Source organism: Malania oleifera, chromosome 12, assembly GCF_029873635.1.
Source record: "Malania oleifera isolate guangnan ecotype guangnan chromosome 12, ASM2987363v1, whole genome shotgun sequence".
In the NCBI taxonomy this organism is placed as follows: domain Eukaryota; kingdom Viridiplantae; phylum Streptophyta; class Magnoliopsida; order Santalales; family Ximeniaceae; genus Malania; species Malania oleifera.
In genome coordinates, this window is record NC_080428.1 from 69,607,803 (window position 1) to 69,629,956 (window position 22,154).

The following is a 22,154-nucleotide window of genomic DNA, read 5'->3' on the forward strand; positions in this document are numbered from 1 at the left end:
TTTCTTGTGGAGTTACTTACAGCCATCCTTATGGCCTCCCAACTGTTTGGCAACGAAGCCAAAACGATCAGTGCACATATCTCATCATCAAAATCAATTTCTACAGACGACAATTGATTTGTGATTGTGTTAAAATCGTTCAAATGTTGTGCAACTGATGCATTCTCTGCCATTTTAAATTAAATAGTTTCTTCATCAGATGTACCTTGTTATTTGCTGACGGCTTTTCATACATACCAGACAAAGCCTTCATCAGATCTGCTGTGGTTTTCTCCTTTACAACGTCGTGTGCAACAGACCTAGACAGGGTTAATCTGATAATTTACTCCAAGTACTGTCTGTCAAGGAGAGTCCATTCCTCATCCTTCATAATTGCAAGTTTTTCTTCTAGAAGTGGCAAATGCATCTTCTTCCCATAGAGATAATCCTCGATTTGCATCCTCTGTGTCATCACACTTTTCTATTCCAGACTCCTTTCCTGCTTCCTCTGCCATTGCTCCCACTCAAACCTAACCGTAGGCTCTGATACAAGTTGAAAGGGGAATGAACAAACACGCGAAAATTCCCAAAACACAAAACCTGTGAGAAACAAGATGAAGACATCAAACAAGTACATGCCAAAGAAAATAATCACATGCACGCACAAGACAATATTTACGTGGTTCGGCAATTTTGCCTACATCTACAGAGTTGTAAGGATTTCACTATTATCAGGGAAGTATACAGAGTGCAGCAATTACAAAGTTTCTCTCACTCTCAACAAGGAAGAAACAACGTGCACACACCCTAAACACCAAAGTGAACACCTTTGAATCGTGCACACAAGAGCTCACAACACTCTCCACGCTGCTGCACACTTCTATGCCGCTCTGCACACATAGACGAACATTAGAAATATATATCTTAGGGTTTACAAGATCATAACTTTCGAAATAGGCAAATTCTGTCGAAATCTCGCACAGAAGATCGTCGCGGTCGACCTAGTCGCACCCCTGTTCCCCATGGTCACGACCTGGTCGAGCCTCGCAGGAAATCAAGAATCTTGAACTTCAACATCCTTGACCTAGTTGCACCATTAAGTCTTGCTGGTCGAGATAATGGTCGAGCTTCTCAGGATCTCGTCCTTCAGGGTATCTCAGAATCTTGACTTGGTTGCCCTTCAGGGTCTTCTTGGTCGAGCACTTAGGCGAGACTCTTAGTATTTCTGGTCAGGCCTAGGCCTATCGATTCAGGCCTTCGCTTCATGGATTAAACATAACTAGGCTCCACAAAACCCAACAGGTATCAACCATCATGGACAATGAATACTATATTCCATGTGCCAACGCATGCAAATTCAGATCCAACACTTCAATGGAGATGACTATCAAAAAAATGTGTTTAATGTCCTTTATATTACACTTTGTAGGTTCATAGAGTCGTTAGTAACCTTTTTTTTTGTTTAGTATAGTTAAGTTCGCCTAATTACAATTGATTAATTGATCTCTAACTAATCCTATGGTCCAAGGAATCAATAGTCTTTAGTCTATGTTTCAGAGTCATGTTCAGGAGTTCATTTATATGACAAGAAGCTACTAGCACCTCCTACACACTCATTCTTTCAAATGGTATCGTGATAAACTCAAAATGTTCAAATATTAATCAAGACTAATTTTTGATTCAGTAACTCATCAAAGCTATAAGGTTTCCCTCACCTCAAGAACCATATGAAAAACAATAACATATACTTTGAGGATCCATCATCAAATTCATTGATCAAAGATTATGATTTTGATCAAAATGATTCCATCACATGAATCATACAATATATTTTGTTTAAAGCAAGCTGAATGTACAATTATATCATTTCTTAAATAGATATACAATCATGTCTTATAGAGAGTAATACAACTTCAAGTCTGAGAAGGGGTGTTGAATCGACCTTATTTATCATGCCCGTGGATATTATTTCACTATACAATCTTTAGGTAATCCGTCATGTTATAAGACCTCCCTCACCTCAAGAACCAGAAAAATAAAAAATAAAAAAAATAAAAAATTATGACATGTACTTTAAGATCAATCATCAGATTCATCAATTAGTGTTTAGTATTTTCAGATTTTCAAAGATTCAAATCAAGATTCAAATATCATCTGACAATATGACTTAATCACAGTACAACAGAATGACCGCATGCATGTAATTTTGAACTAAAATGAATCTCTCTAAACAACCACCCTGTATAAGTGTCATTCAATTACACTTTGGCATGAGTCAATCATTCCTACATCCCCAAATAGATAACAACACATAAAACAAGGTACCAGGTGCCATCAAGGTTTGATTTTTTTTTTTTAATGTTCTTTGGCCCTTATACCTAAATTAGGTGCAAACAAGTTTTAAACCTTTTGAAAACTTTGAAAATAGATAAAAATTCCTTTGAAAATTTTTGGTACTTTCTAAGAATTTTTTGCAAATTTTATAACTTTTTTAAAAATTTATGAAGACTAAAAATATAATAAAATACAATAAAAAGTAATTAAAATATTTTTAAAATACAAAAATTAACCTAAAAATATCTAAATGCTAAAACAAGGTCCCTTAAAATTACCAAATAGAGAGTGCGGTAAAACCCCAAAATAAAATAATTTTTGAATTAAAAAATTCAAATTAAAGGAAAAATAACAATAAATAATTAATAAGTAAAATAAATTTTAAAATAAAATTATTTTTTTTCTAGATGCCTCCTAATTTTTTTCATAATTTTCTACAATTAAAAACATTCTTTATTTATTTTCTAATTTTAAATAGATTTAATTAATTAATTATATAACTAAATAAAGGATAGACCACTCAACTGGTCAAGAAGCGGTTCAGCATGACACACGCATAACGCATGCGAAGGTGGGAAGCTGATCGAAATCACTATTTTGGTGTTTTCTCCACCGCTTACTCGTGAAGACGCTAAAACCCTAAAATATAATCTTCTCGCTCTGATCTTGTTTGACGTCTAAATTTGATACTGTCACCATCATTAAACCCCATTTGACCAAAAAATCAACAAAAATCCTCTGAAATTTGACTTGTTTCTTTATTGGTCGCCCGTCATCGACAACCATGGCGACAGTTGGATTTTGGATTTTTTATAAGCCTCTCTAGCCCATTTTTTGGTCTGTTTTGACCCTAAGGACTTTGTTTTTTCCTGATCTTTACTTTTGGATGCCCATGCACATAAAGAATGGTTTTTTTTTTTTCTTACATTTTCTTTCCTCTCCTCTCTTTTTGATCATCCAAGGTCTATGGCCACCCCTCTCCTCTACCTTCTCTCTCTAAAACACCCAAACTACTCTCCCTCTACCTAACCACAAGCTCACAATAGAGAAAACAAGAGTTTTTAAGTTATAAAAAATCAAACTTTCAATAAAAATATGGTTGAAACCTTAGCTTCCAAACAAGCTCACCTTTGCACGTGTATCAAAGCATCATCTTTGTTCATAACACAGATCTTAAACATGCATTACTGAAGATTTTAATGAAAAAGACAAAATTAGAGAACATGTCTTATGTCTAGGTGTTTTGATTCTCTAACAAATTCAATATCTTGCACGTCGGCCTTTCAAATTCTACTGTCACCTCCTCTCTCTCTCTCACCTGGATATGCAATTCCACATTATCTTGAACGTGTGTTTTTTTTTTTTGCAAAAATTATAGCTTTTTATTTATAGAGAAATAAGGGAATTTACCATAATCCATCAATTCCAAAAATATCATTTTAAAATAAAGAAACTTCTTCCTTATCCTAGATGGACTTTTGGCAACAAGAAATAACTCTTCCAAGGAAGGAGCTTATGCTTATTCAGGATAAGGGTTCAATTAACTCAATTAAGTCTTAAAAATGCAATTGAAGATTCAATTTTGAAATTCATGAAAAAAGACTTTGGACAAGGGGAGAGAACTTCAATTTAACTCTCCTATTCTTCAATTAATTTCAATCCAGATAAAATTAGGTGTCTACACCATGCAAGTATAGAATAAACACATAAAACAACACAGCCTCCTTGCCAGAAAAAGAAAACAAAAAAAAAAAAAAAAAGGTAATGACTAGGGAGGGCAGAACTGAATTCTGCCAGGGTCTCCAGTTTGTAGTTGCTGGAACTCCATAGGGATTAAGTCATTGGCACGAACAAAGAAAACCATGTATCAGTTGGAGTTGGGATCCAAAATCGCCAGGCATATGCCTTCCGACAAGCATTGTTGGGATTTTCACATTCATGGAGCTCTGGGCTTGCAGCATTCACAAAGCCAAATTGGTAAAATTTTTCCTGTTTAAATAAATGGCATAACATTGCATTGGTTTATCACGTGCCAAATCCACTTGCTTGCACACAGGACAGCATAATCCAAATTACTTTGCAAATAATTTTACTGTTGCTTTAAATGACAGCTACAATACAGTAATCCACACCATATGGCCTGGATTGCATTCAAAATAACGACATTTACGTTTGGCGTGAGAAGAAAAGCAGGCCAAAACTTCTACTGTCTACTTTTAAGTTAATATATGATTTCCTCAATTACACTCTCCTAATAATTCTCTGAACTTTGGTGAGGGTTTGGACCTTATCGTTACACGCTTACACTGATTATAACAAAGAGGAAAAATAAAATGATGCCGGGAGAATTAAATTCAAATTAATCCTCTTCACATAGGCTTTCTCTTCTTCTGCACTCTCCGCAACTTCCTCCATTTGAGGTAAATCTGGTATGACAACCCAGTGAAGACCATAAACACACTTCCCCATTGCTTCGCCGAGAGGGGATTTCCACTGAGCAGTGAAGACACAACAATGCTGACAAATTTTCTGGTAGTGGTGATGGTGGTGTTAGCAAGGGAACCAAATCGGCTTATGGTTAAGAAGATGAAATTCTGACCCACTGCACCACATAGGCAAAAAAGAAGAATGTCCCATGCTGCCTCAGGATGCTGCTTGCAGAATTGGACTGCCTCAAAACCACTGCCATGTGGCCAACCAAACATGTAGACCATGTTGTATATCGTGCCCCATAAATTCATCCCCAGCATTATATCCCAAGCACTTGTCTTCGGGTACCTGACCAAGAGGAAGCAAAATAATTAATAAGAGTGGTGGCATACGGGCAATTACAACATGAGATTCACCAATGTAAAGTATAGGGAGCAGTGGAGCATACATGCATGGTACATCATGAAATTAAATGGAGCAAACATTCAATTCAATATTGCAAATATTTGATGAAACAAAAGCTTGCTGAGCTATAAAGAACTCGTATTTTATAGGGAGATCTATGGAATCCACTTCTTGAAATGTTTCCCCACCCTGCACCAAAAACATAATACGCACCAAGTTTCTTCCTCTCGACTTCAGTAATACATCTCATCAAATTAATCCTTCCACATCTTAAACGTAGAAGTATTTGTAGATGAAGTTTTGGGATTTTGGCGAAGAGTAAACAAGGAAAGGTGTTACAGCAATGTGCTTGGTTTGCAGTCCTTTGGATTCTTAGTAAAGAGAGGAATCATATAATCTTTTAAGGACCAAGTTACACTAGGATTGCTTTGAGATAAGGGAAGATGCTCCACTTTAGGCTGCAGCTTCCACCGTCTTTGGGAGAGTTTCTTTGAATGATCTGCGAAGGGGTTGGAGTTACCCTCATGCAATTTTTTACTTTTGTTTTGCTCAGATGCTACTATAATGTTCTAAATCCCTTCTGAAATCTAATTCTCCTTCTGTCATAAAAACTCCAGTGTAGCCATGATTATATATATATAGAAAGAAATTTGTTAGAGAGAGAGAGAGAGAGGAAAATACTACCAATAAGAAAAAGGAAGATAAAAAAGGAGGATAAGATATCCGTCCAAAACAAAAGAAAAGGAGCAAAATAAAAACTCCAGAAAACAAAGATTACAAATCAGCTCTACTCCAGCAAAGCCAGGAGTCCCATTGTAAATCCGCCAGAGGAAGCTGATGAAAGAAGCCATTCACTAAAACCCACAATGGCACTAAAAGCACAATTATGATCCAAAAGTTAAGAGAGGTGTCAAGTTCTTAAAAATTATGGCATCTCTCTCCAACCAAATACACCAAAAGATAGCCATAATTGAGCACTGCAACAGAGCCTCTCTCCAAACCCTTTCCAAAACCTTAGCAAAGTGCCTCCAAGGAAGATGGGCAAACCCAACTCTCCCTAGAAACTCCAAACAATTTGTCCAAAGGGACCAAGAGAGTGACAATGTAAGAAAAAGTGAGAGTCTCTCCACTCCTGAAACAACAGATGCACACATCAGGTGGTAGAGCCTTGTAAGGTCTTCATTTCTAGAGCAAGTTATTGGTATTTTTTTATCCTAGATTGTTATCAATATCCACAAAAAGGCTTCAACCTTAGATGGAACTTTAGCTTCTCAAATGAGGGGAGTAAGGGGCAAATTGAGAAGCATTAGGGACATGAGTCAAATTAGAAAATAAAGAATACAAGAAAAAAGCCCAAAGAATCTAAACCCCAAACTCTTTTATCACTCCATGACTGGAACTGAAAAGAATGAAGCACATTGATCAAAAGGGCAAGCTCATTAATAACTCTGTTGTTAAGGTTCCTTGCAAAATGAAAAATCCCAAGAAAGTCCACTCTCTTGCAAGTGGAAAAAAGATAGGAGAGCCATTAAGAGAAGATAAACGAAAGAGATGAGGATATGTGAAAAGTGTTGTCATGATTATTATGCATTGTTCATTGGATATTATGCTTTTGAAGTGATGCCATGGAGTCATTTAAGTTACGACAGCAACATTTTTTCCATGCATAAAACAGTAAGTAGGCATTGGAAGGTATATGGAGTCCATGGAGACTACAAAGCTATTTACAAGGTTGTCAGAGGGCTCCCAGCCTCCCGCCATATAAAGGACTCCTTGTCTATATTTTTTTCACTCAGTTGGCTATTTATGTAAGGCAATGTTAGTTTCTATTATTATATTTTTGCTTTTCTCTGTAAATATTCATATTATATTATTCATTGTAATTCTCTCAAAAGTTATTGGGCTTCCCATGCATTGCTGGTATTAAGAACTCATGGTTTGATGTCCTTGCTTTTCAACAGCTAAGATCCCCAATTTTGCCAAATTTGAACACTAACTTGCATTAGTTTACTGCCTGCAAGCAAAAATCTGCCTGGTCTATTTTCTACAAATAATTTCTATTGAAGGTTGGTCAGAAACAAGTGATGGTTTAATAAAGAATAGGCTTTCGCTGCAGGTCATTTCAATTTTTGATGAATAATAAGCACAACAATAGATGTTCTTTCTGTGATTTGGTTTGGCCTCAATACTAAAATGGGATACTTTAAAGAGAAAAGTCCACTAAAATATAACCCAGAAATGGTGATATTATACAGGAATGCAATAAAATATCTATTGTCAGTCAAAAAACAAATTGAACGTATTGATCAAACATAAAACCATTTTCCTGTAGTAGATTGTTGCTCTGTATGGCTGTATATATATGAAATAATTTGAAAAAAACAACTATAGTTGGAATCATAGATTTTCAAATACCTTCAAAACAGTTTTGAACAAATTTAAAATAGCAAAAGTTTCACTAAAGAATACCTTGCTGTTATTGAGTCTTGAGTAGCATTTGTGAATCCATCAAATGCAAGGTTCAGGAAACACAAGCCATATCCAAGGGGTGCATTTGGGTGGGCCAGCTTGCTGATGGTCTTTGAGCTAGTCTAAAATTAAGTCAAACACAACATTAGAAAAGCATAGATGTTGGAACAAAGATACAATAGTAGTGAACATTTAGCCTCAAAAATCAGTTTTGTTAAGTTTCATTAGCAAATATAAGCAAACATAATCAAAAGATCAAATAAATACAAAAACCTAACTCTGCTCTTCCAAAATTATTGGCTTATGGATATATCCTCACCTTTAAAAGTGCAAATGTAGAGACTCCTCCGGCAACAAGGAGAGTACAAATGTACTCAGGAAAAGTGTATCTAATACCATAAACTAGTGTTCCCATCAGCATCACTGCATACCAGGGGGTAAAAGCCATTAGTTAACCACTAAAACACAACCACTGTGGAACTTTTAATGAGAACAAACAAATAAAACCACAACATATGACGTGAATAATTCTGCCATGATTGACACAAGGAGCAAGGCATTGGAAAGTCTTTACCACTGAACATCTCAAAAGCATAAACATGTTTCGTGCGTGTGTGCGCACACGTGCGCATGTGAACCAAACAGGATACAGATCACAGAACCCAGTTACGACTCTTGCTTTTGTCATTTTCATGAAAAACAACCAAATACAAATTTTGTCAAATGAGGAAATGATATCAGGCATGTTTCTCTGTCAAAATTTTCTTCCCATGTTAAATAGAAACTCTTTGGAAGTCATTTACAAAACATATTGAATAGAAGACCAAAATAGCCACAGACATCATTTTGAGCACAGATTTATCAAGGGTGGTTGATGAAAACCCAAACAATCTAACTGACTAAAAGCGTGTTCATTTCAGTGACGTATTATGAATAAAAAAAATAATTCACCTGGAATCATTTTTGATGATTTTGCCAGGACCTGCAAATAAGAAAAGCACCAATAGCATTCAGCACTAGTAGCCTTAGCAATTACACTATAAAAACAGTATATATCTTTGCTGATATTTCAGATAAATGTGAGTAATACATGACAAGAAGAAAATTCAGTCATCATGTTTATGACAGTGATTCATCTAATCACCCCAGTTATTGAAAAACAACCTATAGGATATTTTGACTAAAATGAGTAGATAAGGAAGATACTTGGAGTGAAGTCTGCAGTACAAAACCCTAAAAGAATTGCAGCTCTATATTTCTTACTTGCCTCCCTAGGAATTCTTTTAAGTATTATACTCACAAGATAGGTGTACAATCTACAAGAATCCAAAGAAAGTTTAATAAATGCTAATTTCTGACTCTAGAAGTATTTGTTTAAGACGTAATGCCAAGAAATAAGCACGTAATACTAATGTCACTGCCTAGCCCTAGGTCAGGGACTTTCAAAACATCTACTCTTCCCTGAGCTGATGTGGTTGGCAGTTGGTTAAATTTTTCATGACCAAAAAAAAAGCACAAGAGACAAAAGTGACACTAACATAATGAAATCAACTGTTCCACCAAAATAAACAAAAGGGTGAGCCTTTTAAGCAATCTATCTGCTCACAAAATTTTAAGTATTATGTATATCTGTGTGTTGTGTGCACTCATTCATGTGAGTTATGTATTATGTATGTACGCTTGCACGTAATTGTGTGCAGATGCACAAATACATGCAAAACACATTTAAAGCCTGGACGCAGCTGAGGGAAACCATTGGGTTTATCAGGCCAACAAAATACTTGGACTAGATATAATTCAAAAACTCATAAATCTAGTATAAGAATGTCAATTCTATGGGTCTTCTTCAACAACCCATTGAACCTAACCAACCCAAAAAAATCAGTTTTCAAATGGTTTATGGTTTGGTTGGCAGTTTCTCATTTTTCATAAACCGACTCTATAGGCCAATTTAGGGGTTTAGCGTCTAACACTCTAACCTACCCGACTCAACCTGACCTACCTCTAATGTTGTAGAAATAAAATGTGGATATGGAGAAATTAATTGTGCGAGAAAAAAATAAAGGCAAGAAAGGGACACAAAGATTTAACGTGGTTTGGCAAATTGCCTATGTCGACGGAAGGAGAGTAGCGAGAATGATTCACTATGAATTGTAAAATTTACAAGAGCATTAATCACTTGCTCACTCAGAATACCAAAACCCCTATTACACCCTTTTATAACACTCTAAAAACCACAAAGGTTACTTCTTCTTCCGAAGATAGAATCCCATGAGGGAGACAGATTATGTTCAAGGTGTGGAAGCAATTAAGGCTGCGGATGTGGCCTCCTTTTGTTCGTATGCCATTATTGCCTTCAAATAAAAGAAATACAAGGCAACATGTGGCAGACAAGTTCATTAATGCTCCATAACAATTTGTCCCACTTATAAATTATTGAAAATTATTGCAATAATGCACGGAGAGTGGAAAGACACCATAATTGCAAGCCAACAATAATGGTGCGTGGAACACCACTGCGCACAAATCTCCACCTTTGGCTTCAATTATCCATAATTTCATCAGCAACATTTAGAGCATATGAAACCAAGTCTACATAGCCATACCTTTGAGGAGGTTTTATCTCTCTCCTTTGCCTATCTTTAACCAACTAATAGTGCTGCAATTGTGGTGTATCTATTTCCTCCCCTTAAGTTTGCTCTTCTTCCTGGTCAACTGAGTTTTCTTTGATGGCTCCACCTCAAGCTCCACCTTCTTCGTGACATTGGGGTCTTTATTTTCTTCTAATGGCTCCTTTTGAGGCTTCAGCATCTCAGCTTCATTGAAAGTCACATCCCTGCTGATAATGCATTTTCTTTTAGCTAGATACCATAACTTGTACCCTTTCACACCATCAGGATATCTGAGAAAAATGCATTTCATCACCCTTAGCTCAAGTTTTCCTTTGTTCACATAAGCATAAGCAAGACAACCGAAAATTTTTAAATTTTCATAATTAGTAAGGATATTCGACCATACCTCTTCAAGAGTCTTGAAATGAATGGCCGAAGATGGACATCTGTTAACCAAATAACAAGTTGTGTTGACAGCTTTAGCCTAGAACTCTTTTGATAATCCGGCATTAGACAACATGCATCTAGCTAACTCTAGCAGAGTTTTGTTCATCCGTTCCGCTAGCCCATTTTGTTGTGAAGTGTGTCTCACTGTACAGTCTGACAATACCAAGATCCTTGTAGAACTTTTCGAATTCGCCACCACAAAGCTCCAAACCATTTTCAGTCCTTAGTCGCTTGATCTGCTTTCCAATCTACTTTTCGATCAAAGCTTTCCACTCTTTGAACTTGCCAAAGAATTTATCTTTTTGCTTCAGAATAAAGATCGAAACCTTCCTTGAATAATTATCAATGAAAGTTAACATATAGTTGCCACCACCATGAAAAGCAACTTGAGAAGGACCCCATAAATCTGCATGGATATAATCCAAGGTACCCTTTGTCCGATGAATAGCAATGTTGAACTTCACCCGACACTGTTTTCCAAATACATGGTGCTCACAAAAATCTAACTTTCCAACTTCTTGTCCACAAAGTAGTCCTTGCTTGCTCAACTCGGCTAAACCCCTTTCACTGATATGCCCCAACTGCATATGCCATAATTTGGTGACATTAGATTCTGAACTTGATAATACAGCAGCAATTCCTGTAACTGTGCTTCCTTATAGCATGTAAAGGGTGTTGGCTTTCTTCCTTTTCATCGCAATAAGTGCGCTTTAGAAATTCTTATAGCTCCACCTTCACCTTTGTAGCTATAAACTTTCAAATCAAGCGTACCCAAAGAGATCAAGTTCTTCTTCAATTCTGAAACATGTCTGACATCTGTTAATGTTCTCATGATCCCGTCAAACATCTTGATTCTGACTGAGCCAATACCGACAACTTTGCAAGCCACATTATTGCCTAGTAGCACCATGCCCCCATCTAAGGATTGGTAGGTAGTAAACCAATCCTTATTGGGACATATGTGATATGAACACCCGGAATCAAGAATCCACTCGCCGCTTGAGTCATGTTCTGAGACTATAAGAACATCCGCACTGTCATAGCCATCTGCTACAACCACATCTCCAGATTCGGAAGTCTTATCCTTCTCTTTGACTTTGCCCAAAATCTGACTTTTCCACCTTCTTGAATCCTTTTATTTGTTCTTCCCCTTGCGACAAGACTCTCTGCTGAACGTTCATATCTGCTTTGCAATACTCTTTTCTTCAACTCTTTTGAGTTTAATGCTGCTTTGACTTCCTCCATGGTAAGAGTTTTGTGGCCATACATCATGGTATCGATGAAGTGTTCGCAAGAATTTGGCAAGGAACACAACAAAATAATTGCTTGGTCTTTGTCTTCGATTTTAACATCTATATTCTTTAGATCAAGAATAATTTTGTTAAAATCATCTAGGTGCTCTTTCATGGGCTTTCCTCCTTGCATTTGAAGAGTATACAATTTTTTCTTCAAATACAGTCGATTTGTGAGTGACTTCGTCATGAACAAACTTTCCAATTTCAACCATAGCTTAGCAGCTAAAGTTTCTTCGGACACTTCTCACAAAATTTCATCTCCCAAGCACAATAAAATGGCATTGTGTGCTTTCTCCATGATCTCATCTTTTTCGCCCTCTGTCTGAGTCTCTAACAACGTTTCTCTTCCCTTCAAGGCTTTCGCCAAACCTTGATGAACAAGTAGAGCCCGCATCTTGACCCACCACTGACTAAAATCATTTCTCCATTAAATTTCTCCACATCATATTTGGCAGTAGCCATAGCTCTGATACCAATTTGAAGAAATAAAATGTTGATATGGAGAAATTAATTGTGCAAAAAAAAAAAATTAAAGACAAGAAAGAGACACAAAGATTTAACGTGGTCCTATGTCCACGAAAGGAGAGCAGCAAGAATGATTCACTATGAACTGTAAAATTTACAAAAGCATTTGTTACTCACTCACTCAAAATACCAAAACCCCTTTTACACCCTTTTATAACACTCAGAAAACCATAAAGGTTGCTTCTTCCGATGATCGAATTGGGAATGCTCCATGGTATTTACAAATGTCAAGGTGTGGAAGCAATTAAGGCTACGGATGTGGCCTCCTTTTGTTCCTATGCCATTATTGCCTTCAAATAAAAGAAAAACAAGGCAACATGTGGCAGACAAGTTCATTAATGTTCCATAACAATTTGTCCCACTTATGAATTATTCTAAATTATTGCAATAATGCACGGAGAGTGGAAAGACACCATAATTGCAAGCCAACAGTAATAGTGGGTGGAAGATCACTACACACAAATCTCCACCTTTGGCTTCAATTATCCATAATTTCATCTCTGCTGCTCTCCTCTATGTCCCTCATTTGATGTGAAATTGAGTAGATAATGGATGCTTAAGCATTTGTTACTTGCTCACTCAAAATACCAAAACCCCTTTTACACCCTTTTATAACACTCAGAAAACCACAAAGGTTACTTCTTCTGATGATTGAATTGGGAATGCTCCATGGTATTTATAAATGTCGAGGTGTGGAAGCAATTAAGGCTACGGATGTGGCCTCCTTTTGTTCCTATGCCATTATTGCCTTCAAATAAAAGAAAAACAAGGCAATATGTGGCAGACAAGTTCATTAATGCTCCATAACAATTTGTCCCACTTATGAATTATTGTAAATTATTGCAATAATGCACGAAGAGTGGAAAGGCACCATGATTACAAGCCAACAATAATGGTGGGTGGAAGACCACTGCGCACAAATCTCCACCTTTAGCTTCAATTATCCATAATTCCATCTCTACTTTCTCCTCTATGTTCCTCATTTGATGTGAACTTCAATCAAGTCCAGGCAATGCCTAAACTTGCTAACTGGAACTGACTTGGTCAACATATCTACCAGATTATCTGCTGTAGAAATCTTATCAACTTTAACAATTCCTTGTGTGACAACATCTCTGATAAAGTGCATCTAGACATCAATATGTTTGGTTCTTTCATGAAACATAGGGTTCCTCTTCAAATGGATCGCACTTTGACTATCACACTAGACTGTTGTCTCCTTTAATTATACCCAGCTCACTAACTAATCCTTGAAGCCAGATAGCTTCTTTTACTGCTTTTGTTGCGGCAATGTACTCTGCTTCATTGGTTGAAAAAGCAACAATGGATTATAAATTTGCTTTCCAAATGAGAGTACATCGGTATAAAGTGAACACATACCCGGTGAGCAACCTTCGTTTATCAAGATCTCCAGCATAATCTGAGTCGACAAAATCCGTTGATACTTCCTTCAACATCTTTGATACTCCTATACACCAAGCCTACATCAGTCGTACCTTTAAGGAAGTGCATAATCCACTTTACAGCTTGCCAATGGACTTTTCCAGGATTCGCCATGTACCTGCTTACAACACTGACAGCTTGTGAAATATCTGGTCTAGTGCATACCATTGCATACATGAGATTGCTAACTACACTAGAATAAGGGGCTTTAGTCAGGTACTCCACCTCCTCCTCAGCCTGCGGTGACAAAGCCAATGAGAATCTAAAATGAGATGCTAATGGAGTTGTAACAGACTTTGCATTTTGCATGCCAAAATGCTCTAGCACTTTCTCTATGTACTTTTTCTGTGACAAAAACAAAATGCCTATTTTTCTATCTCAGTAGATCTCTATTCCCAGAATTTTCTTCGCAGCTCCCAAATTCTTTATTTTAAACTCTGCACTCAACTGAGCTTTAAGAAGGTTAATTTCTAACATGTTCTTACAAGCAATCAACATGTCATCAACATACAAAAGCAAATAAATAAATAGCCCATCTGCGAGTTTCTTGTAATACACACAGCTATCATACTTACTCCTAGAATAATCATTTTCAAGCATAAAAAATTGTCAAACCATTTATACCACTGTCTAGGCGACTGTTTTAGGCCATATAAAGATTTCTTTAGTAGATAATCCGATAGATATGTTGACCAAGTCAGTTCCAGTTAGCAAGTTCATGCATTGCCTAGACTTGATTGGAGTTCACATCAAATGAGGGACATAAAGGAGAGCAGCAGAGATGAAATTATGGATAATTGAAGACAAAGGTGGAGATTTGTGCGCAGTGGTCTTCCACCCACTATTATTGTTGGCTTGCAATTATGGTGTCTTTCCACTCTCCGTGCATTATTGCAATAATTTACAATAATTCATAAGTGGGACAAATTGTTATGGAGCATTAATGAACTTATCTATCATATGTTGCCTTATTTTTCTTTCATTTGAAGGCAATAATGGCCTAGGAACAAAAGGAGACCACATCCGTAGCCTTAATTGCTTCCACACCTTGAACAAAATCCGTCTCCCTCATGGGAGTAAGCTTAATTCTCCAACAGTTGCTCAAGTGAGCCTTACCACCGTGCCTTATGTGTCTTGGATTGCATTCCATGTGCCTCCAAACCAATCCTACCTCGCATGTCTTGACCCTATTCGGATCCATCTTCCAAGCCTAGATGATCCTTATTGGCCTCGGTTACACACTTGGTCTTCCAACTGTTAGCACGTCGGGAAAATTAGATTTATGTCTCAACTTTTATGATTTCGCTCGCCTAGAGTTACAAACCGTTGGCTCTGATACCACTTTTTAGTATCAGAGGAGCCCATAGATAGGCTTGATACACATGGGTAAGCACCAACTTGACCCAAAATCTTAAACCTATTGTGTCTTGGGCGTAACCAAGTATATAAATACTCATCATCCACTCAATTTTTCCAATGTGGGACAAATTCCTAAGTGAAATTCTCAACAAATACATATATGTAAAAAAATAATAACAATAAGAGTCAACAAATACTAGGGACCTATGAAAGAATGCATAGGATGGACTGCAAGATTGGCACATTTTGGAGTGTTTTAATTTTTATGTTCTCAATTTTATTTCTATTGTAATAATGGTTTTGGATATGGTGGTATTTTGGCCCTTCTAGTAAACAATGGACTTATTTTGAATTTATGATTTTACATGACTAATAGTATGCTTGTTAGACAACAACGACAACAACAAGCCACAAGTCCGCTAGGTGGGGTCGGCCATTCGAATCCTTTTTCATCAATTCACCCGATCAAAGGCAATATGCATATTAGAAAATAGACATAATATGTCTTTGATTACGTTTAAAACTTCTTTATATTGTAAAGTACTTATTATGTTACATCATATTGGTACATTAATATTATTGTTTTTACTTTTTTTATAAGAAGTCTACTTATCTATTATTTTTAACTTGAATGACATCAAGTAGTGTTTTAAATGTAACAAATGTTATTATATTTTTTAAAACTCTTACGCCACATTCCTCTGTGTCTTTTTTCTTTAATACATCACAAACCAAACCAGCCCACCCGATAATCACATTGACCCAAACCACATCCTCAATGGTTCAATTAAGAATTGGATTTTTTCCAAACCTATAAGATCGAATCAGTTACTGGGTGGATAGTATTCAAGCAAGATTTAGATAAAGCTGGAAACAAAATCTATTTAAAATAAATTTGTTAACTCACATGGCAGTCTTATGTTACCAATCAAATCAAAATGATTTCAAGTATTGTACTGAATCATGAAAGATCACATAATTTTATCAATGATACTATGTTTCCTAGTTTCAAAAACAGACACTATAAATAAACTTGATATTGTATTCAATCAACAAAAAAATGACTGAATTTGTGAGATAGTCATTTTCATTTAAACAGAGCCATTAAGGGATGCTGTGAAGTAGAAGAATAAGACATTAGATGTGAATAAAATACGAAAAAGAAAAGAAAGGTTATATGCGCTTTTTTCAAGTAAGCTTCCTCCAAGGTAACCCAAGACTTCATCTTTTCATTGTTCTCCATGAATAAGGGGAGGAAGTGGCCTTAGGGGGATCCAGTCCTATACAAGAATTGTTAATGAATATATACCTTATGCTAAATATATGTTGCAAGTCAGCTATGATCAAATTGTTAAGAGTTAAATCAGCTAATTTTCCAACCCTTAAATGAAAAGCCATGTTAGCATAGGACTCCTTGAAAAAATATGTCAAAATACGCCAAACTTTTTACCATGCAAACACCTTTAAAGCTTGCACTTCCTAGTTGACAATAAAAGATACATAGCAATGGTAACAAAAAAGAAGAAAGACTGGTCAGAGTAAGAAAGGAAGACATGCCTGAGCTGGGTAACTAATATACTTTAATGCTTCAATTCCCATAGCTGGGCCAATGGTGTTTGTAATGCCAGCACTCCAGTACGTCCACCAAGGAGCACCACCAGTACTACTTCTGGACCAAAGCTTTATCACTGTTTAAAAGAGGCACAACAGAGACTAAGTTTTAGATGAATCGCTCCACTTCAAAAAAACAAACCAGAGAGAGAGAGAGAGAGAGAGAGGTGTGTGCAGAAGAACTCACTAACAAATGACCAGATTAAACAAACTACATTCTGTGCCAAGTTGAGGAATGCAAGGTGTTCAAACCTCTTCCTGTCTGCACCAAATCGTTTGGTGGACCTGAACCAAAAAAAAAAAAATAATAATAATAATAATAATAATAATAATAATAACAATGCCATCACGTTAGTAAATAGTAACACTCAACCGTCATCAGTAAACCGGTAATGGTTACACCAGGAGACTGCTAACCACCAAAAGTATAAACAAAAATATATATCATATGTTCATCCAAATAAATGCATCTAAATCTAAGAACTACACAATTTAAAGGCAATGCTCAGCCTCCCAAAATTTTGAGAACTAGTCCCACTTCTAAAAGATAGTTGAAAGTAGCCACTTCGGTGAAATTATATCCAGAAGCAATGCGCAATTGTAGCCAATTGCTTCCAGTACAAGTGTGCACGTTAATCCCTAAATTCATCAAGTACAAATATATGTTCGATGAAAATTATTTTCAATGGATGATTCCTTTTCTAATGTGATTTTAACGGACTGCTGTGATAACATGCGAAAATCCAACAGTAGGACTTCGCACATTCAAATCAACCCTAAATCGGAACAGTTCCAAACGCAAAATAACTCTAAAAATTCCATTGAGGAAATACAAAATTTAAAATAAAATAAAATAAAAAAACACGGCGAATTGCCGAAAGACGATACAACCAAAAAAAAAATTATTGGATCAAGTAAGGTGTAGAAAGACTTACACAGTTTCTTGAAGAACACCTTGGTAGATATAGGCAGACCAAATCCCCGCCACGCAGAAGGCCAGCAAAAATACACGGCGAAGCCCTGTGCCGTGAACCTCCATTATCGGCTGAAAATTCGCCGGAATCACCAGATCCGGCGAGGTAGGCCGAGTTCCCGGTGGTCCTCTGAGACGACGGAATGCGGAACGCAGGCGCAGGAGCAGAGTAGGAGCAGGCAGGGTGAATCCGCCAACGTAACGACCGGGACGCCTCCTGGACGAGGAGGAGGAGTTTCGTTGGTGTTATAAGAGGGGGCGAAACCACGTGGCCAGTCCACGCGGCTCTCTACTATTGGCCTCGATGACTCTGTAAGCGTTCCGATTGGATGCGCAACCGAAAACACGTAGCCTGGCTTTTCCCGGGAGAAGAAGATTTTTTCTTTTTCTTTTTTTTTTTTATAAATATAGAGCGTGTTACTCTTGGCAGTGGGGCGGGGGTGGCATTTAAAAAGACAAGTTAAAAGTCTTGCTTATGTGAAAATTTTAATTAAACCGATATCACTCCAAATAGATAAAGCTGTGTTTAACAGTATGTATGAACTAATAACATTCGCATTTAGGTTTACAATTTGCACACAACTATAAGGTATTTTATTTAAATTTACCTAAATTTAATTTTAACTTAGTTTACATTCAAATAAGTGTTTATTTAGAAAATAATTTTAAAATTTTAAAATATTTTCAAATCTAAAAATATAAATAATTTTTAATTTTAAAAATATAAATACTTTTTAAAAATTATTTTTAAAAGATATAATCTCAAACTACTGTAAGATAAGTACTTTTCTATAAATATTTTCTAAAAAATTATTTTTTAAAAAAATAATATGTAATTTCAAACTATTTTAAGATAAGTACAACAACAATAATAAGTTTTAAATCTCGTTAGGTGGGGTCAGTTACATGAATCATTTTCCGTCAATTCATTCGATCAAGAGCATTATCCTCCATTAGATTAAAGGTTATTAAATTCTTTCTCACTACCTCAAAGTTATTTTAAACCTACCCCTACATCTTTTCATGTCAGACACAATAACTAATTCACTTCTCCTTATAATTGTTTTACTAGACCTGCATTTCAAATGCTCAATTCATCTAAACTGTCTCTTCTTTATCTTATTTTCAATCAGTGTTGTGCCTAAATTATTGTATATATTATTCATTTCTTACTTTATCTTTTAATATTAAACCACTCATCTATCTCAACATTCGCATCTCAACAACTTTTATTTTTTGTACATGTTGTTTCTTAATTACCCAACATTTTGAACCATAAAATATAGTTGGCCTTAGCTATCTTATAAAACTTTTCTTTTAATTTTAATATTTAATTACTTTTTATAAAAATACTTTTTCTTAAAAAAATACTAATAATGAATAATCTCAAACTACTTTAAGACGAGTACTTTTTTTCTAAAAAAGTGTTTTTTTTTTTTTTATAAGTTGTTCCAAACAATCTCATTGCTCTAAGATTAAAGTTTTCAAGCACGACCTAAGCTTGTGTTTTGGGACAAGGATTTAAAGTTTTTTATTTGTATGAAATTCAATACAATTTTGTGCTCATTTGGTCCAAATCTATATAAATTTAAATCTAAAGTCCAAACTCTAAGATATTAGTTTGGAAATATAGATTTGGTTTTTAGATTTGAATTTGTGAATCAAGACAAAACTTAAAATAATTATATACTATATTTTGTCCAAATTTGCTTAAATTCAAATTGAATACTTCATATTCATACTCACAAACATAACGTGGGATTGTAAAATGGTATAACATAATTTCTCTAATTTGGTAGGTCTCAAATTTTAGGTGTAGGTAATCATTTTGAAGTCAGGGTTGCATCATTGGAACGTTGTTGTAATTTTCCTAATTGTCCTTAAAATTGTACTTTTATTTAGGAAAGTGCTTTCTTATTTTGATTACTTATAAGTGTCGCAAAATTACTCCGAAAGCTTATGAGCGCACAAACACAATAAATATAAAAATTTTAAAAATCAAAAAAGAGAAGAAGAACATGAATTTCCATGATTCGACAATGTGTCTACATCCACAGAATTTCTACGCAGTTTTTACTATTAAACAAACATTGTCTTAAGATTTCAACCTTCGATTACAATGTATATAGATAGCCCCATATAAAAACCTTAAAACATCCTCATATAATAATACAATTATATTGAAAACCTTAAAATATCCTCATATATTTGAAATTAAATTAAATTTTGCAAAGTAAAATCAAAATCAAATTCAAGCTTAAACATTAAGATAGTATTTAGGAGTATAAATTTTGAATCTTAAATTTAGATTGTGTGAATTTATATAAAATTTAATATAACTTTATATTATATTTTATCCAAATATACACAAATTCAAATCTAAAATTTCTCTAATCATAGAGTAAAAATCAAGATTTAAATCTTAAAGTTTGAGGTAATAAACTCAATCTAACTTTTATATTTTAACTAACAAAAATAACTCAAAGAAGCAAAACATGACAGTTGTTACCAACAAAGACAGAAAGGAATACCAATTAAATTGGTTTGATTTTGGGATTGAAATTCGTTGGGCCTAAACTTTTTAATTGGCCGTTGAGCATGCCCATTCCATCTCTTAATATGCCCTTATTTATAAAAAAAAATGTTAAAAAAGAAAAAAACAACTATAATTTCAACATTATTGTCTCATTATTTATATTAATTTATATAATTTTATGATAAATATATTCTCACTCTTTAACCAAATGGTACTTATGGATGAGAAGATTGAACAATTTATGCAAACTTAGGAGATAAAATTAGTGTACATGAATGTACAAAATGTAATTTGAGATACAACATAAAGTATATGATTACGCGTTTAAATTGCGTAATTAGATGTTTTAATTCATGCATTAAGGATTATATTTTTAATTAAATGTATAATTATTCTTAATATTTTAATATTATATTCGATTTATAATATTTGGGTTTTATTGAATAATTTATGAGTTTTTGGTTTTTTTTTATTACAGAGCAATTATTGGAAGCTAAAAATCGACTGTACTTCGTATTCTGGGCGTAACTTTCTCGTTCGAACTCCGATTGAGACAATTCAAAATGCTATGGAAAGCTAAGAAAGAGTTCTATAACTTTTGTATTTTAAGTTTTGAGAGATACAAATTTTAGAATTGTCAAAATTGGATTTGTGCATTATAGAATAAACAAAAATAAAGAAAAAAAAGTGGGTCGAATCTTGATGTGGCGTGCCATGCAAAGGAACAAAAAAAGGGCCTTGTGTGTGTGTGTGTGTGTGTGTGTGTGTGTGTGTGTGAGGCGTGGGCGCCGAAGAGAGTCAAGAGCAGATTGAAATAAGAAAAGTAAAAAGAAAAGGCTAGCTTGGTGATTGGATGGAGGCTAGGATTAAAAATAAAAAAATAAAAGAAGGAGGGAGGGTCACTTAAGGAGGCTAGGGTTGCGTGTGGGGGCTGCTTGCTAACCTTGCGAGCTGCACGGCAGGACACAGCCGCAGTATGGAGACCCAAGCTGCCCTTCTTCCACTCCATTGCTCTCTCTCTCTCTCCCCCCCATTTAGATTTGACATTATTTATTATAATTGTTTTCATTGTTAAGATCTTAGTTTATTTTTATTTAAAGTTAGTGTTTGAGTTAAATATTTGTTTAAGTCAATTAATGTGTTGGTTTATTTCATTGTTGAAATATTTTGTATTAGATTAATACTTGTTTAAGTTATCTCTCTCTCTCTCTCTTGTTATCATTTAGTTGTATTAGTTTACTTTATTGTCATTTTTTAAATACTTTACTGTTATTTTAGTTGTATTTTTTTTACTTTAATATTATTTTAAATGTTCTGTTGGAACCTTGCTATTTATTTTTATTTTTTTTTACTTTAATATCATTTTAAATATTTTGTTGGAGTTTTTAATTAGCTTGAGTTTAATTTTTATTTTACATTAAGTTGTTTTAAATATCTTGTTGGAGTCGTTCATTAGTTTAAATTTAGTCATTTTTATTTCAGAGTTATTTAAGCTTATCTATTGTAGGGTTTAGTTTATTTATTCAGTTGAGTTTTATTTATTGTTTAGTGTAATTTATTTTCATTTAATTGAGTCATTGTTAAGTTCAATTTATGTTTAGATATTGCGGGATCTATTTATTTCATTCAAGTTACTATTGTATAGAGTTGGTTCATTTCTCTGAAGTCATTGTTGAAGTTTGATTTTAATATATCTTTGTTTTATTATTTGAATGTTTAATTAGTGAGTTGTTTGG

The 22,154-nt window shown here is 34.9% G+C and overlaps 1 protein-coding gene across 1 annotated transcript; it reads right to left on the bottom strand.

Moving 5' to 3' along the window:
- Nucleotides 1–4,376: 4,376 nt before the first annotated feature.
- On the bottom strand, nt 4,377–18,245 carry LOC131144061 (UDP-galactose/UDP-glucose transporter 3). The gene is made up of 7 exons (XM_058092408.1): nt 17,845–18,245; nt 17,097–17,194; nt 16,856–16,986; nt 8,569–8,599; nt 7,937–8,040; nt 7,618–7,739; nt 4,377–5,091 (listed from the first exon to the last, which is right to left on the bottom strand). The coding sequence occupies exons 1-7, from the start codon at nt 17,946–17,948 to the stop codon at nt 4,683–4,685; spliced, it is 999 nt and encodes a 332-aa protein (XP_057948391.1). The 5' UTR covers nt 17,949–18,245; the 3' UTR covers nt 4,377–4,682.
- Between the last annotated feature and the right edge of the window lie 3,909 nt (nt 18,246–22,154).